At 34.8% G+C, this 19,175-nt stretch overlaps 1 protein-coding gene across 1 annotated transcript in view; it reads left to right on the forward strand.

Moving 5' to 3' along the window:
- PTPRQ (protein tyrosine phosphatase receptor type Q) overlaps positions 1-19,175 on the forward strand; it is a 123,428-nt gene that overhangs the window by 39,350 nt on the left and 64,903 nt on the right. The window contains exons 28-36 of the mRNA XM_068190305.1: positions 462-614; positions 730-909; positions 1,687-1,794; positions 4,192-4,473; positions 5,216-5,398; positions 6,077-6,178; positions 8,464-8,584; positions 12,242-12,402; positions 13,967-14,112. Coding sequence (XP_068046406.1) covers positions 462-614; positions 730-909; positions 1,687-1,794; positions 4,192-4,473; positions 5,216-5,398; positions 6,077-6,178; positions 8,464-8,584; positions 12,242-12,402; positions 13,967-14,112 — 1,436 coding nt within the window. The remainder of the gene's footprint in view (positions 1-461; positions 615-729; positions 910-1,686; positions 1,795-4,191; positions 4,474-5,215; positions 5,399-6,076; positions 6,179-8,463; positions 8,585-12,241; positions 12,403-13,966; positions 14,113-19,175) is intronic.

Below are 19,175 nucleotides of genomic sequence, written 5' to 3' on the forward strand. Positions count from 1 at the left end.
GTGAAGGCAGCCTTTTCCAAGTATTGTTGTTCTAGCACCATTGGGACAGCAAGGAAGAGGGAATCTGTCTGTCTTGATTAAAAATATTTAAAACCCCTCAAAAGCTCTATCAGTCTAGGAGCTGCTGTTCTGAAATCCCTGGAGAGACTAGACCTTATACAAAAGTATCCTTTCCTAACTTCTAGGGGATTACTCACAGAACCTCACAATTCTACTTGTTGCTCCTTCATTATTTCACCTAGGCCAATCTATCTATTGTACACATGAAAAAGGACTCTTCTTTAGGGAGTTAAGAGGTTGAATGCAGACTTTTTATTTTTATATTTGACATGTAAATTCATTCTTTGAGAATAAAATAGTTCCAAGTTGCCATGCCAAAGTGAGTTTAGAATGCATAATAAATCAAATAACTATCAAATAACTTTAAGAGTCAGCAGCTATTTCTCTCTATTTACTCACAGATGATCACTATAACATCAACATTTTGGCTGAAGAACTGTCATATGTTATAAAGGGCCTCACACCTTTCACAGATTACACAGTTAGTGTGTCTGCTTTCACTGCTGTTGGAGAAGGACCACCATCAGTTCTTACAGTAAAGACACGCGAACAAGGTAAATTCAAACTGGTATTACCAAAGCTAACATACATGACTTATTTCACTGAATTTTTGATTTTTTTTTTTGTAATTTATTTACTTACTGTTATGTTTTTATGTTTTTGTTCAAGTCCCAAGTTCAGTACAAAATATATCTTACAAGAATATTAGTTCCTCCTCTGTCTTGCTGTACTGGGATCCTCCAGCAAATCCCAATGGGAAAATCATTCATTATACTGTTTATGCAATGGAACTGGATACAAAAAGAGCATTTCATGAAATAACCTCAAACAACAGCTTACTTATGACAGGTACAGTGTCATTTAATTAAAAAATATAAAAATTTAAACTTGCAAGTACATTTTACAATTTTATGTAATGTAGCCATTTGAAATATATGTGGATCAAATCTCACACATTCACACACATCCAGACACACAACAAAACTGCACGTAAAAACAAGATTGGGACACTACTCAGACTTGTCTACTATGGAGAAATATATAGGGTATGCGAGATGGGAGAAGTGGGCTGGTTAAGATAAACAGTAATTTTTGAAATGGTACAAGCAGTAATCTGTAAAATGGATTTCTACTTGGAATTTTTGCCTCAGTCTCCTCTTTCCCCATAAGAAAATATTCCTAAATTGTCAAGTCTTTTTCAGGTTTGAATTTTTTTCACAGTATTTGTGTAATAACAATTTTCTTATTTTAAGGTGGTATTTTTTATAGTAATTTAAGCAAACACATTCCTAATAGTGTTTCAGTTATCATTGATGTTAATCAGAATAATGCATACAGACTAAACCCCCATATTTGGATATTTCTATAGGCATCCTTTGACGTCCTTGACAAATTCTTTAAGCTATTTACAGAGTTGAAGCTGGTTGACTTCAAAATCTGCTGACTTAACTGCATGCCTGTTTGACTTTCACCAAATAAATGGTATTGTACATATTCTTTTAGGGTGCATAAAAAACTCTCAGAACAGTATCCAGTACTGTAGTTTTATAAGTAGCTATGACAAAAGAAGTCAACAATCTTGTTTACGAAGTTAAGAGTCAAAATTTTTTAAATTAATCTTTTCAGGTTTAAAAAAGTACACAAATTATAAAATGAGAGTCGCAGCGTCTACTGCAGTTGGAGAAAGTGCTTTGTCTGAAGAGAATGATGTGTTTGTGAGAACCCCTGAGGACGGTAATACGTTGTTTGCAATGATGATTTATTTTCTGTACTGAACTTTGTGTTTGTTCACAAAGAAGACTAGCACACACAAAAAAGGGGGAACAAAGTGTATAGATAAAACCAATGTTGAAATTATTAGCCTTCTATCAGTCAGTGACTTAATTCATACTATTTTTAGGTAAGTGCTAAAAAATAATAATGAAAGCTGCGGCATGACCTGCAATCAACTAATTTCAAATGTGATAGAAAAATGGAAGGAAAGCTGCAGAGCTGAGGCTCCTTCTCTCAAAACAATGTCCCTAGCACCAATCTAAATCCTAATCTTTGTGATTCCTTTTTCTCTTTTTCTTTTTGTCATAATGTGTAAATTAGGTTGGTTTTGAAGCATATGGGCATTTCAACAATTCAGAGGCTATATTTCTATTTGCAGGCAAAGATGCTGATAAAAAGTGAAGATTTTTAATGATGAATATAATAAGCAGTTGTTTTTGTATAGGTTTTATTAATTTTAAGACTGGTCAATAATTTTAATGCCAGGTATAATACTACATTACAAAGATTTTTGAATCTTCATTTTTACTTGCAAGGCAGTTCCAACCCATGAAGGTACTGGGGCAAGAGTTGGAGTTGTCATTGGCTTCTGCAAAGAAAACATGGGAATTTGATTTGCAGAGCAGAGCCATGAATATTAGTCTTTTCTTTTTTGTATCAAGTTTGTATTTTCACTGGTTTCAGCAGGTATTTCCAGGTTTACTGAGGTAATGCAGAGGGTGTTTGCCCAATTTTCGTTTATCTCTCTCATTTTCAAACGTACTACAATAGAATAAAAATAATTGATTGTCAATAAAGGAGAGAAAAGGACTACAGGATTAAAAATTATGGGTATTTATGAAGCTTAGGTGATTTGAATTACCACATAAAATATCAGATTAAATCGTGAAACTTAAAATAGTTACAAATCTTTTTAAAATTTACATTCTCCTATGCTTTTAGTATTTTTACAGAGAAAAGGCATATCACAAGAGAAGAAAATTACTTATATAAGTATTTTTCTCTCTGAAAGCTTACAATCCCTTGTCTTTGAGTGTTAAAGAAATATTTCATAGTAGAGTTTCTCTATTCACAGCCAGCAGCCAACTGCTCATTCATTCAGAAAAGAGCTGTGCAAGGCTTGAGGAAACTAGTGAGAAACCCACCAAGAATTCTTGCTTTTTTATAAGGCTATGCATAATTGTTTATCTTCTCCTTCTTGTTGTTTAGCTTTCCTGAAGTAATTCAGGCTGAGATTCATATATCCTAATTTTAGCCGCCCTAGGAACAGAGATTTGTTTGACTCTTGAAAGGAGAGATGTCTCCAAATAAAAGATTCACTACAATTGTCTTAGATAACTTCCATTAGGATGGAAGAAACAAGGATGTTGCATTTAAATATTTTACCATGCCAGATAAATGGCAAAATAAATTTAAATTAAAAATTAAGCTTATTCACATGGGAAATATTCATGCGGGTAGTCTTGTCATCCAGAGAGCAGTGATCTGTTACAGTTAACACTTTCATGTGCTCAGAAATCAGGAATGAAAGTGATTTGTAGAACTTTTTAGGCAAAAAAAATCATGATGAATTCTGAAATATCTGCAAATGGGTATTTGTGCACAAACTGAATTCTATGATCCTGAGTAGGTAGTATATTTTTATCTTGATTTTACAGACTATTTCAAGAGTGAAGTGGTGAAGCCTTCAGGGGAACCAAAGTTGACATTCAGAGCTGATTTTACTCATAAGTGCAGCCCACACACTTCTTCAACACTTCCATGCCTTATTAGCTCACTGGAGTCACATGAACTCATACGTTGCTAATAGATTTAGCCACACACCACCCTGGAGCTGGACTTGCTTTATGCATGACCTTCACACCAGAGTGTGCAAGATTTACACAGGGTTCACTAAATGGAGTTTAGTTACTGTGCATGCAGGCCCTCTCTTGGTTCAATAATTGATTGAGTGAAGTACTGAGGGTTGTTTACATAGAAAGCAGTAAGAGGACATTAATCCAAGTTTAAAGAACTGAATATGAGGAAGACAGTGCGAGGATTTGCATGAGACTGGTAGAGAGAAGAATTTTTTTTTCTTAATAAATGCAGTTTCAGATAGATTTAGAAGTGGATGAGAAAAGAAATTCCAGAAAAGCTGAAGGGTCATAATGCAAAAAGATGCCTAGTTTTACGAGTAGAAAAGAGACATACCAAAATTAAGTAAGGTAAAAAGCGGTAAGGCTTTGAGGAGAGTGAGAAAATGAGTGTAGCTCTTTTGGAACAGTTAGGATCCAATGCCAGAATCCAATAGGTTTATGATCTCAGTTCTACATTCAATTACTTGAAAAGGCTTTTTTTCTGATTTCTGTATTGCAGAACCAGACTCTCCACCTCAAAACTTAGAATTAATAAATGTAACTGCAACAGAAATAAATCTGAGATGGTTACCACCTGAGCAGCCTAACGGTCTCATAACTCACTATGAAGTTCTGTACAGTGATTCCAACGATTATTTTATTAAAAATGCCTCATCTACAAGTATATTACTAAGTGAAATGAAGCCATATACTCTCTACAACATCTCAGTTAGGGCATTCACCAGACTTGGTTATGGGAATCAGTCATCTTTTCCGCTTCTGGTCAGAACTTCTGAAACTGGTGAGTATTTTTTAAAAAATTAACATTTTTGACAAGAAGTTGCTTTATGATAACATTTGATGGCCAGAAGATAAGCTTCAATAATTTTAAAAGTATTTGCTTACTTTGCAAGGTAGTGAGTTTGAATCTTCTTTTTCTCTTTTATATATGAAGAAAAAGAGCAAGGCCAGGTGCTTTGTAGGGGATCAGGAGCCAAGAGCCATGGGGTCCCTGGGCCAGCTGAGCAGAGGCCTCGCTAGCCAGGACTTGTCTCACCACCCTGCAGCAAAGCCCACGGGGCAGGCAAGGCATGGCAGCCAGGGCCAATCTGGAGAGCCAAACACCTCATGCTGATGTGGCAGGTCTGAGGCCAAGCCAGGAAAGAAAGTTCACAGGTTCAGTGACAGTAACCAAGCCAGACAGAGCCACTGGGCTCTGCCAGTGAGGCAGGCCTGCAGTGGAGGAGCCAAGCTGAGGCTGGGCTGCCATGTCAGGCAGGGACTGGATCAGTGGGTCCATGGCCAAGCACAGCCATGATAGCAATGAAGCTGAATTGATTTCTGTAATTCTTTAATGATCTTGTTGGTACTGTGTGTGTCTAAGTAGCTTTTATCTTCAAATTCAGCCTCTTTTAAAATTTATTTCATAAAAAAATAGGATACAAATCCAAATATTTACAAGGTATTTAATTGAAACTGGTTTATAAGAATTCTTTCCAAATCAATGAAACTGACTGAAATCTTCTACAATTTTTTTCTTCTAGTTCCTGCTTCTGCACCAGAAAACATAACCTATAGGAACATCTCATCCATGGAAATTGAATTATCATTTTTTCCACCATCCATTCCCAATGGAATCATACAGACCTACACAATATATCTCATGAGGACTAATGGGACTGAGGAAAGAGTTATAAACACTACCCTTTTGACACTACGTATTACAGGCCAGTATATAATGATCTGGAACTTATGGCAACTGTGAGTTTTTCTGAGAAGTGTGCAACAGACAGAGATGTAATAATTCATTGATTGGACCTGATCCTTCTTGCCCTTACCAAAAGTTTTTTGCTCCCTGTCCTGAGAAATAACTTGTGTCCTGTCATAATGTGGTAAAATGGACATTGAATGGTATAGATTCTAACATATATCTCACTGTGTTTTAGATGTTTTAAGTACAAGGAACTTCAATAGATATCTTTGCAGACCTATCGTTGTGACAAAGTAAACCCTCAAGTCACCTAAAAATCTTTCTGATCTTATTCTGGATAAAACTTCCTTTTCCACTCACCTTTTCATCTTTTCCTAAGTTCTTATTGCTGAGGCATGGCACAGCGACTAATGCAGAGAGCTCAGTACCTTCACTGCTACATTTTCAGAGTACAGCCAAGGACAAACTGCAAAACATTCTAGGAATATGAAGTATAAACTGGTAATTAGGGCTTTGCCCCTTCTTTTGCAAAGTATTTTGTGTTCCAAGCTTTCTCAATACTTATTTCAGTCTATAATGACACAGATCAGTGTGACAGGCTTATTCACTACTTCAAAAATACTTGCAGTCCATTAAAAAATAATTTGTTCCACTGAATGGTTGTTTTATTGAATTATTCTTTTTTGTTGTTTAGATTTAAATAAATATACAGACTATACTGTAGAAGTGTCTGCTAGTACCACAATGGGGGAAGGCGTTCGTAGTTCACCTCTGCATATACTGACTGATGAAGATGGTAAGTCAAAACAGAAGATTCAGTGCATCATTTTCTACCTGCATTCTTAGTTTACTCTTAAACTTCATGTCAGATGTTTTTAAGTTTTATGCACTTTTGTTGGCTCTTATTTCTCTCCATTTCTATCTGTACCTATGTATCTACACACAAGCATATTTATCTATCTATCCATCCATCTACCAATATATTTATCAGAATAAGCTGTATGAAATGTTGCAATTGCTGTGCATGGACTTTTGATCTTGCCAATATCTTATGACTCTGAAGAATCTTAATTGACTCATATTATTTTAATCTAATACATGACATGGTAGAATTAAATATTGTATCTGGTTTTTCAGTCATGTGAGAGCTCAGGAAAGGGAAAACCACAAAAAGGCAGTTTGAATGGTCCAGGGACATTTCTGTGGGGTTTCTTGGAGGGACATTTTTCTATTATTCTAAACAGATGCATGTACAGGTACACATAGATAGATATGAAATTATTAATATTATGAAAATGCCCAGAGTCCATCATCTGTAGACTGGACTTCCAAATTGAGCTGGAGCATATGCAGGCTGAAGGTACAGCACAGTTGTTGCTACCCCTGCTAATTTTTACAGTAGGTCACAAAACAGTCGAGGAACCTTAAAATTGTAGTTGCACTTTCAGTACACAATGTTGTAGTGTGAAGTTATCATTGGTCACCTCTCTAGTTTCTGCAGAGGAATCCTGAAAAAAATTCATAGCAAAAATTTTTACTTAGGTGCTGTGAATCACATTTTTGAAAAGGCTGTGCCTGTTCCTCTCCTTTCCTTCAGGAGGAAATCTCTGGGAACCTATCTAAAGCAGCATTGACACAAGCAACTCACCAGCCACACCATCAGTGAAAAAAATTTGCTTAAGAGCTATATTGCTGGAGCAGACTGAAAAGAGCTAGATTGGATAAATCCATTTCTTTTTAGCAGAGATTATTTTTATTTAGAGTAATGTAGTTTCTATTCTTTGGCCAAAAAAAAAAAAATTCCCTGATTAAGAATTGTAGAACTAGACATGTCAAAAACATGACATTCACCATATGATAGATCTTTTATTGTATAGCCATTGAGGATAATATAACAAGTAAAACACAAAATACAGCTGTTAACATTTTTCACCAGTAAATACACTCACTGAATGCAGTGAACCTTTGTTCATGAAAAATATAAAATAGTTTTTTCTATAATATAAGGAGTTATAAAACCTTTATGCCAACTTTCAAGATAGTGAAAGAAACAAGGACTGAAAACCAACAATATTTATAATACACCACATGTTCCATATTCACAGGAACACAGTGTTCCAAGCTTCAGACCAAATGTTTCATAGATTTGCTAATAGTTATGCTCATATTTTCAATTTTCATGCATGACTACAGCTATGACCTGAATTTTTAGTGCATGATGCTCTTTGATTTAATTTGAGAAAAGAAATGTAATTCTAATATTACTTCATAGTGATGCATAAGTCCATGAATCAAGATGCAGATAAAGATTCATTTCTCAAAAACATGCTGATAATAAAGCAGTAAAATTTATGCATACATTAGTTATTTCTCCTCAGTAAAATTAATAAGAACTTTAGAACAAAGTCAAAGTGGTCTAACATTTTCATTTATTTAAAATGTTTCCCTGCAGAGTTGGGATATGGTGTCATCTAGGGATCATCTTAAAATTAATTTTAAGGATCTCAATGGATGCCTGTCTTTTCATTTGCCCATGTGACATGTAAAATCTATGAATGTGGTCCTTATCTGATGGAGTGAATAGATTTTACCGCTGCCTAGTATCCCACAATTTTATCATCTCTCAATGCCATGCTTATCCACTTTTCCACCTTTTGACACTTTGTCTAAATCTTTACAGCACCTTTTTTTTTCCCTCAGGGGAACTATTATGCTGTATTTTACATGTTTTCATATCTATAAAGCTCTTGCTTTTATTAGAAGGGAAAAAAATTACAGCAATGTACTTGGGCAGTAGGTGAATCACTGTGACCTAGCCATTGCTCTGTTTTCTCATGAAGTACTTTTTCCATTGAGTCACAGAAACAGATGTTCTGACAACACCATGCAAAATCTTCTTTTATCATCTGTCAGAAAAAGGAAAAGAAGCTGTGCCTTAACATTCGCTGATGGATACTGTACCAGTGTGGTACAAGGTTAACTTTCTATCACAAATAACTCAAAGCCTATTTAAGGATGTTGTGTATCCCACCGATCCTGGCTGTTTAACAAGGTGTTGTGTCCTGTTGTCTCATTTTATAGCTCCAAGTTCTCCTCCACAAGCCCTCTCTGTAAAACAGTTGTTGGGTGTCACTGTGAAGTTGTCATGGAAACCTCCGCTGGAGCCAAATGGAATTATCCTCTATTACACAGTTTATGTCTGGTAAGATTTTTCTGGAAGTACTTCTGAGGATAAATGTTAATCTGTAACCTATCAGGAATGTTAGGTTTTTGTTACACAATATGTTGAATACATGTTTTGGGAGAACAAATATCCATCCAGTACTTAAAATACTAGACTTTTTTATATGCAAATTCAGACTAGCCACAAACTGGGGTAACAATTTCAGCATTCTGTAAGCATTTTAAACATTTTTTTCCAAAGGTTATGCTATACTAAGTGAATTCAGATTTAAACTAGACTATAGTGCCTATTTTCATTATATTCTGATTAGGCCTGCTGCAAGGCAGGGTGCAAACCCATGCTGAATTGTCAAGGAGATTTTAAATAGGCTTAAAATAGAGAAATATTGTCTCCTTTTATAGACAGTGTGTAAGAGCCATGTTCAGAGTTTTCATATGTGCTATCAATTATGTCTACTCTTATATTTTATATCTATTACATTCATAGCAAATATGCATTTTTAACAGATACTTTCCATTTATTGTGTTCTAGTTTTTTTCTATCTAACATTTCTTTATTATTTTTTTCCTCCTGTCGTATTTTTTCACCTTTCCAAAGGAGTTTTGTCATTTTAAAACTTGCAGCTTCTGTCCTATTCCTTGCAAAACATAGTTTGGTCTAGCAATGTGGCATCTCTTCAAAGACCTGTAACTTCTACTGGGAGTGAAAATGTTTTTTATTGATCACTTTTAATATACTGTATTTATGCTTTGCCATTTTTTTGCCACTGCTAAGGTGCAGGAATACGAAATACTAAAGTGCATAAGACGCAAACCAGATGTGCAAATCCTCAGTTGTTATGGGCAAACTACTCTTGAACTTACATTATTTTATTGTTATTTGACAGTTTTGGGGTGGGGTGTGGCCTCAGTCACTACTATTTTTTTAATGATAATTTCTGTTAAGTTGATGATAAAGTGAAGAGGAGAAAGCTCTTCTTTCCAGAAAAATTGAATTTGTCTTCTCTTGTTAGTTCTACTCTACTGTCTGTTGCTCTTTAAAATAATGACTGTCCTCAAGCTAGGGAAGAGTTACTTTATTATAAGGGCAATGGTTTTGATGCACACTGTGTTCAAAGACTTGAGGTTATGCAACTTTTCATCCTTATGTTCCCTTATAACTTGCTGCTTTTGTTACTGTGAGAAAAGATTTAGACAGAATTATTTAAAAAAAAGAAACAACTCTTAAATTGTCCATCTTTCTAAATACTGCAATTAAGCAATAACACAACTTCTTGCTATAAGCCTTGCACATATTCTTTTTGCTCTGTCTTGTCTTTCCTTACTGTGCCATACCTAAATTTAGAGAGGCTTTAGGTATCATGTTAAGGCAAGGACATTGGAGAAAAACTCCCTTTGCCTTCAAAGGGGTCACAACTTCACTCCTTCCTTGGCAGGGAGTGAGGGGTGTGGAGGAAGGAGAGTAATTTTAAGTATTTAAAAGAGTTGTCTATACAGTTTCATCAAATGCATTGCAGGGGGAGATTAGATAAGGCAAATTGTCATGCCATACAGTTGCTGCTCTTGGGAGGTATTCAATATATTTTGGAGGAGACTGTTAATCCCAGTGCTTCACAATATAGCAGAAAGAAGGATACTACAGTTGTTAAATAAACGTTCCTTCACTTAAATATTTTGCAACAGTTATAGAGAATTTGGTAACCTTTCTTTAGCTGATTTGGAACAAGAATCCATAATCAGTAGAATAGAAAGTGTGATATTTGCAATGTTTTCAGTTATATTTTATGGAATTTGTCCGAGGACAAGGTGCTAGCAGGTAGTAAAGCAAATTTCTTCTCTCCTTGAGCCCAAAAACTCATACTCCTTAAATGTAATTTTAGAGTATTAAAACTGCAATTAACAAAATTGCTGAACTTGTATGTAGCTATTGTTTTTTGGAATTATCCTTTTCTGCAAATTTTTGTGAGATACTAATTGACTAGGTCTATTTTGAGGTACAGTTTTTTTAAGAAAATATGGTACCTGTCTTTGTCAAGTGGAATTATGCAATTTCTTGGAATCTCTGTGGTCTGCATTTTTGAAAAATGTGATTTAAAACCTTTTATTATTTTTCTTTAGCAAAATTTCTTAGCTTAACTTATTCTGCTAGGTACTTTCTCACTGTTTGTGAAAGCTGCACTCACTTTGATCAGTGTTTTCTTATTTTTATTGCAATCTCAGTTGTTTCTAAACAGAAAATCAGCTTCCCTTGAAATACCCCAAGTTTTTGTTTTTCTTTTTCTTTCTGTGCCTGGTTGTGGAAATGTTTTTTGGCAACTCAGATGTAAGAATGCAGTTACTCAGAGTAGAAATGTTAGCAACACTAAGCTATGGATTTTCTTCTTACTTAAATTATAACCAGATACGTATTTCCATACTAAGAATACATTGGGCAAAGATCCAGGAAAAATGTCTTTCTTTGTATAGAGTTTGATAACTGCAGCTGCAATCTCTTGTTAATTTTACTGACTATTAAAAATGTCAGAAGTTTGGGAAAAACCTCTGTTACCAAGTGTGTTTCCCATGTCAAGTGACATTCCACTCAAAATCTGAGGGTTAGGAAGGATTTTTTTTCATTCTCATACATTTTCTCATTCCAGTTGTTTGTTAATGTAACCTTATTTCAGATAGATTAGATGGTGATCTTTGCTAATGGGACAGTCACTCAGTTATCAAAGGATGAAAGTCTAGTAATTTTGAATCCCTTTTTTGCTTTTTTTTAGTATTAGAACACATTGTCATTTGTGAAGAGTTTCACGGTGACTTCTGGAGCAAGATATTTGGTTTTAATTATCAAATTATCATCTCTGTATGAAATCCTATTAGAGACACAGGACACCTACTCATACAGAAATCTTTGAAGGAATGGAATGTTAGGTTTTTATTTTACTCCTATTTTTTTCTTAAAAGATTACATTAAATTTACAAGGAATATAAGACTTTTTGTATTCAAGTTAGTTATTTCTGTACCTTATTTTACTTTCTGATAATCATTTCATACCTATGCTAATACCAGCATTTTATTAATGTTACATCTTACAGTCTTTCTAGGCGGGTTTTGACCTGACTGGAGTTCCATTCTGATCCTCTGCTACATTCCACCAGAATTAACTCAGCACCAGCTAATTCCTGTTCCATATCATCTTCTATTATTCCATTTATAACTTCAGCCTTCTGACCAATTTCACAGAGTCACAGTAGGGCATGCTCCCTGCTATAATCTTTTTATATTTCACTATTCCTGTCCAGGGAGACAGTTTAGTTATGCCTTACTGTGTCCTTCCCAAGGGTACCACATAACCATTTGAAAGGAGCTAATAGATAGATATACTCCTCCTTAATATTTCAAATAACCATTGTCTTTGTTGATGTAATTTACAAACATATTTCTGTGGGGTTTTGGGCTCTTATTTTTTTAAGAAGCAAAATGAAGAGCCCTACTGTGATGCCATGGTACGAAAGTTAGGTTTTCACCATAAAAGAGAAAAAGTTTTCCTAGCTTCTTTTAAAAAACTAAACTACTTGTATTTAACATTATACTACATTTTTAATTTTTGCCATAATTTTATATAGATAGATAGATAGATAGATAGGTAAATGGTGTGTGTATACAATTAATAAAATACTTTTTTTTTAGGAGTAAAATGTCAAAGAGGAGTGTAAATGTAACGGAAACATCACTGGAATTCACAGACCTAGAATATAACTATGAGTATAGTGCTTACCTAACAGCAAGTACAAGATTTGGAGATGGCAACATAAAAAGTGATACTATAACATTCAGAACTTCTGAAGGAGGTAAGCTTATACACAGTATGAACCTTTATTTTCATCCAGTCTTAAAATTCTGTCAGCCTTATTTAAGTTAATAAAGCCACTGTAGTAGAAGTGACATTTGACTTGTAAAGGACAGACATTCTACCTGTCTCTGTGGCTCTGTCTTTATGTATACATGTATCTATGGCTCTATACAATTATGATAGGTATTTCTATTAATTTACTGATAAAAAAACTTAGCATTTCTCTTCAGGATAGATAAGATCCAAATAATTTCATTCTAAACTTTAAGATAAATAATATTATTTTTGTAATATATTTTAATAGATCCTTACTTTAAGCAGCTGTGACGCAACTTCTGATAGGGAAATACTCTACTTAGGGTATCCCTCGCAAGTCTGAAATATTTTTAATTTGAAAATGAACACTGTAAGTGTACATTGATTTGTTTATTCCATTTTAATTATTTTATACTTCCATCATGGAAAGTGACATTTATATGATTGTATGATATACTGTGCTTTGAAAGTCATTCAGTTTAATTTTTGTTTCTGGTTTTCCATCAATCATATTGCTATAATCTGTTCCAAAATAGATAGTATGCAGGCATACTTCAGAATCACTCTGCATAGATGTGAACAATTCCCCAATGCAGAACCACTTGCAGGATTAGTCATCCCTCCAAAATCTGTCTACGTCATCAGGTTGTAGATATTCATAGTTGCTATTGAAACTGGTATGGGAGTATGAATTGACTTCATAGGGACAGACTTTAAGGAACTGGTTCTGGGGTTCCCCCTCCAATTAATATTTTAATATTTTACACAAACTAGATCAGCACAAAGCAAGAGAGATAAATAACTCATAGTCTTCAGTACTCTACCACAAGTTCTATAGAGCACTTTCTTGGATGATGAGAAATATGGATTTAAATTCTCCTAAGCTGACTTAAGGAATTCAGTTTAACTCTCCTACATCACTGTGTTACTGAGAAGAACCACATGCTGCTATTCTTTAGAAACAGCGGGAGGGACTAATGGAGGAAGGCTTGCAGAGGAGTTCCTGCGCATTTAATAGGATGAGAAAAGAGGGAAAAAGATAAATTATCATACTGTCCAAGCTTAAGTATCTGGTTTACCTACATGAGTTGGGAGCCTAAATTCTGTTTAGAATCAGAGAGAAAAAGGCTTTAAATTTAGGTTTTGTGAAAAAAATCCTTTTTTTTCCCCTGCTAACTGTATTTGGAGTATAGATATGTAACTCAGTCAACTTCCATGTCTGCAAATTAGATTTTCTGTGTGCACAAAACAGTAAATACAGGACAAATTTTGTAAGAAAAATCTTATCTGTTTACAAATGCAGCTAAATACAAATGTGGTTGAAAAAGTGTTTAAAAAAATCATTTTACATATACAGTTTTATTTCATTATTTTGTGAAGCAGTTTCTACACCATAATCAGAAATACATTTAATTTGCCATAGAATGTTGTAAAATCTACTATAGTGGATGATCCTCGGGTACTAAAGTGTATAAAACCTTGAGGTACAAAAGCTTTAGGTATGCTAAAACTTAACATTTTTCCAGCACCAAGTGATCCACCGAAAGATGTTACATACAGAAACCTTTCTTCCACATCAATAATGCTATTCTGGTCTCCTCCTCAAAAGCCTAATGGAAATATACTGTACTACTCAGTTTATTTCAAAAACAATTCAGGAATATTCATACGGGTAAGCTTATTTTTATATTCTTTTGTAGAAGTCAATGAAATGTTCTAATAATTACTTAAAGATTAAATCAGTTTTATAGTTTTCAATAAATTTGTTTTTCATAGTTCCTTCATCATGATGTAGTTTTTAAACTTACAAAGACAGAAGCACATCTTATAATCATATATGTTACATTGTGCATCTCACTGAGCATTCATATCATATAAGCATTAATGCCAATAGATTTTGTGTAATATTCCATTATGCAAAGTTTATATGTACATATATATATAATTGCATATATGTGCACACATACACCTAATATACATCTACACACTTAACATATGTAGTGGGTAGACTCAAGACCCACTACATGCATGGCACACCCTCAAGAGTGTTTCTTTTAGTCTAATCTATCAATTTGAGTAAATTTCTGATTCTGGTTTTACTTTTTAATACATGTTTGTACAGTATTGAAAATATGAAGTTAATGTGAAAGTAGAGAATGCATTTTTTTTCATATTTTTCTTACTCTCAAAAGGAAATTACTGTTTAGTATATTGAAGCAAAGATATTGTTATTCTGAAGTTAAAGCTTAAAAGATAAAATCTTATAAATAATATTTTGGAGATACACTTTCATTTAGGTTTTTTTGCTGTTGCTGCTTTCATCCTTAATTATCCACTACACTTATTAATTGTATATAGTCTTTCTATTCTACTTTCTGTGAATATCTTATGGTACAGAAATAGAATAAGAGAAATAAGCTTCCTTTACAGTTTCTGTTCACAAGTTTTACATGTGTGGAAGAAAAACAAGAAATATAAATTCATTTAGAAAATTATGTATGGAAAATAACCTCGACTGCATACATTTATGATCAAGATATGTCTAAGGTGAGGTATGCACGTTTTTGAGGACAACTAGAAAAAATATTCAAAAGTGTTAAAAATAGCTGTGAGTGAATAATTGCTGACACACTTCAGTGTGTCTCTGACTTCTGTGAAGGTATGTAGTTGCTGGGCTCTGCATAGTTTCAGGTGCAAGCAGGACTGTGCCATCAATACACATTCTGATGAGATTAAAATCAGGACTACAGTTCAGGTCATAGACTCTGTTTTCACATGCTGCTACAGCAACAGCTTTTTTCTTAAATCTCTGGATAAACTTTACATCAGTGCATCATCTGAGAGACCTCATCCTATGAAGGACATTTCAAGCAATTTTAGAGGAGTACTGTGGATTTGGACTATTCCTGCCTTTAGGCAGGTACAGCTCTGAGATGAGTGAGTAAGGTGAAGCTGACACACTGAGGAGAGAGAGATAAAACCACCCGGGATGTGCCCAGGACTCTGGAAAAAAAGGAAGAAAATAGGGAAGATGGAGCACAGTAGCATTGGCCCAGCAAGGTGAAGGTCCAGTTTTATTATCATGTGATGTAGTTAGGCCAGGAATGGATGGTGGCACAAGTGGAAGTTGGTACGCTGCTTTGGCATATTATGTGTTGTCAGGAGAAAAGTGCTGACAGTAGTTCTACCTCTGTGTGTGGAACCTACCATTTTCATCCTTTTGACTTTGATTTTTATCCCATTCCTTTTGCCCTCAGAAGACAGGTTTCAGCTGCTGTTGCATCTGTCTCTTACTGCCCATGGGATATGAACATTAATCTCTCGAATCATTATAAAATCTTAATCTGTCTATTCTCTTTAACTCCTTCTGCCCTTCACATCCTGTCTGCTCACTGTTTAGCATGGCAACTACCATATCTACACTGCAGTCATAATCTGTACCTTGGCATTCCTGTGGAGGCAAGACAGATTTCAAACAGGTGAAAAAAGCCAACTCATTTCTGTCAGATATTTTATATTACTCCTTTTACAACAGAGAAATGCATGTGTGAAATTCAGCCTGATATGTGACTCTATATATATATATGTGTGTGTGTGTGTGTGTGTGTGTGTGTGTGTGTGTATACATATATGATATATACAGACAGTTGTAAGCTGCATGACTATGCATACCTATAGCTTAAAACTTTTTGTAACTTAGATAACTTAGAAGTATAACCATGTAATTGCAGGGTCTGTTGCAAAGTTTTGTACTGCACACATTTGGAAAGAAAGAATCCTTGGCTGAAACACTCTGTGTCAAGGTCTTCATTCTGCTTATGTTTAACCAAACTGTATTTTCAGTTTGCGAAATTACACAGGAGAATTGAAAAAGTGGGTGATCTTCTCACATTTCACATTTTCACATCGTGGGCAGCCATTCTCTACCAGTCTTTCCTCTGCTTCTTTGTCAGGACATAATGCCAGAGGTCCAAGTCTTAAAGCATAACTTCTAGATGCCTGAATAAACACACTTGCTGAAGAATATCAAGCAGATTAATATCTCCCAATGCTCTCATAATCTGAAATAGATACAGAAGTCATACTAAACTATTCTGTTGTCTCAATTTATCACTGTCTGTGCTATTCTGTTTTCTCAATTTATCACTTCTCACACATTCTCAAAATGCTCAGGCATATTATGACCTAATCAATATAAACCACTGACTATTAATATGTTAAAACTAGGAATGTAGTAGTTGCAGAGTGAAGCATTTTGTTTAGGGGAAAAATGCCCAAATACCAAAAAAGACCTGAGATAAAATATACAGTTTACTCCTTGACATGATGCAGAAATTGAAGTTTGCTGTCAAAAAGGGAAAATTTATGTACTTTCATCAGTCAAAAAAATAATGTATAGTTTCTTTGCTTTACTGGTCTACATGAAAAATAACACTGCAGCTGTCCAGTCAGAAGGCCTGGGATGCTCAGACCCAAGGTTCAAGAACAGAATAGCAGAAGGAAATATTTAGTGATGGAGATTAGATTTAAGGATTTTGGTAGATGAGCGGGCTGTTTCTATGGGGATGCTGACAGTTGTAAAAGAAAATGTGTCAGAGAGGGAGGAATGGCTGGCAGCCAACTAGAATAAACCATCACCTGCATTAGGCTAGATTCCAGTTCAACTTTATCTTTCATCTTCTGCTGTCATAGGTCTAGGGAAAATGCTACTTCTTGGTGTATATATCCAGTCCCAGTGCAGTAAAGATATGACATGTATGCTGACCAAGAGTACTTCCTTCATAGATGACATGACACTGTACCTCTTCTTCATATCACTTCTCTGTGACACTGCTGGGTCCCTAAAGGTCAAGATTTTGCTGTTTGCAAGTTTTGCTCCATGATGCCTTGACTGGTGCTTGAAGCAATCATAATGCCCACATTCTCAGTCCTGTCAAGGAAATAAATCAAAGACTCAATGGAAGTAATTGTCTCATGACTAAATATGAATCTATGAAAGATATCATTGGCTTGAATGAACTCTGTTATTCAATCTCTATATACTTCTATTTTGATTAGCAAGAAAGTGGAAAGGTGCTAATTACAAACATAAATATATGCTTCAATAAATTTCCCCAGTGTAGGAATTTAAGTACAGAGGAAATCTTCCAAACAGGGGAACCAGGGGCAAGGACTGAAAAAAAGCCTATGATCCTTCTAACAACTGAATACCTGACCCCAAATCATCCAGCCTCTACCTCAAGCCAAGCAAAGTGAATATGACTTGATACAGTTCAGAGTGAAATTCAACTTGTCTACACTTGGGATCCAGACAAGGGATGCAAACAGTGTGCTGTATTACTTAACAATCAAACATTTTCTTTCACCAGTATGACCAAAGTAGGGATAAAAAGGGGAACTTTCCTACAATATGCTGCAAATTTTTAAAAAGCTTTTCTCAGAATAGTACAGCAGACAAAAAGGAAATAACTTCCCTTGGATTGTTACTGAAACAGCAAATATTACACCCCTTGAACGATGGTTTGGATTAGCCTTCACAGTGTCACCACTCTCACCTGATTCCCAGAGTCAAGTATGTGATCCTATGACTCAAAATAAGAATGCAATACAATGAACCTAAAGAAGAAAACAGAACAGGGGTAAAATGTTAGCAGTGAAGAAGAGCATCACCATGTTTTCCTTATACAGCTGAATACAGCTTTATGCCACTGGAAATATCTACCACTTCCTGAGGTGAAGAAGATACTAGTTTCTGCTGACACTTTCATTGTTTGAGTGTATTGCTTACACTTAGCTGCTTTTAATAATCTGATACTTTGCTATGTCAAAACTTCTTTCATGTATGGATGAAAAAAGGAACAGAAGGAAGAATTTCTTCAGCTGTAGCCAAAGATCCTAAGCTGTTTGCTTTCATCTGCAGCTACAGTTAATTGTAAAACTTCCTATAGTGTTCTATCCCCAGGGTACAATTAGCACAAGTTTCATCTTTTCTCATTTTGTACCCACACAGCTCTTCCTGCTCACTGTTACTCTTAATTATGTGCTCCTTTTTTTTTTTCCTAATATTTTGTTGTATCAGTAGTTTGAGAAATCGTCACTCCTTGGGCTGCTCACAGTAAAGGAGCTACCTCTTAAAATAGTTTTTGTCGACCCACCAAAACCCTGTTATTCATGTTGGTTCACTGAGTCCTTAACTGCCAGACAGCTGCCTAAATTGTAAAGGTCTTTTTAAATTAAGAATTGAATTTTCAGCTGTTCATACCAATAATTCCCATTAAATCTAGGAGCAAAACTTGATGTGTTAGCCTTGACATTTTTACCTTGAAAACTTGGGTAATTATTTAAGGTCTTATTTAAAAAAAATCTCATTATTAATTGTTGTTATAAACTACTAATTATTGCTAATAATAATAATAATATTAACAACAAGAGGGTATTAGAATGCTTCTCCTGGGCCAGATGATGTTTTCTGTCATACCCTGCTTGAGTACCAGAAAGTTTACTAAATACCTTAGAATCTGATCCACTGTTTCCTCTATCTTAACTTACCAAATGTAACACAAAGCTCTTTCCAGCCTTTTTCAGTTAGGTATGAAGCTAGTATGAAGTCCAAACTACTTCTAGGTGAAATTAATATATTAAGGTGTTTTTTTTGTATTTTGACTGATGTTGACTTAACCTAATCTATTGGCCAAAACTAACAGTGTGCTTATAGTCAGTTAATAAGAGTGGATA

The sequence above is a fragment of the Anomalospiza imberbis genome, chromosome 5, assembly GCF_031753505.1.
Source record: "Anomalospiza imberbis isolate Cuckoo-Finch-1a 21T00152 chromosome 5, ASM3175350v1, whole genome shotgun sequence".
Classification (NCBI taxonomy): domain Eukaryota; kingdom Metazoa; phylum Chordata; class Aves; order Passeriformes; family Viduidae; genus Anomalospiza; species Anomalospiza imberbis.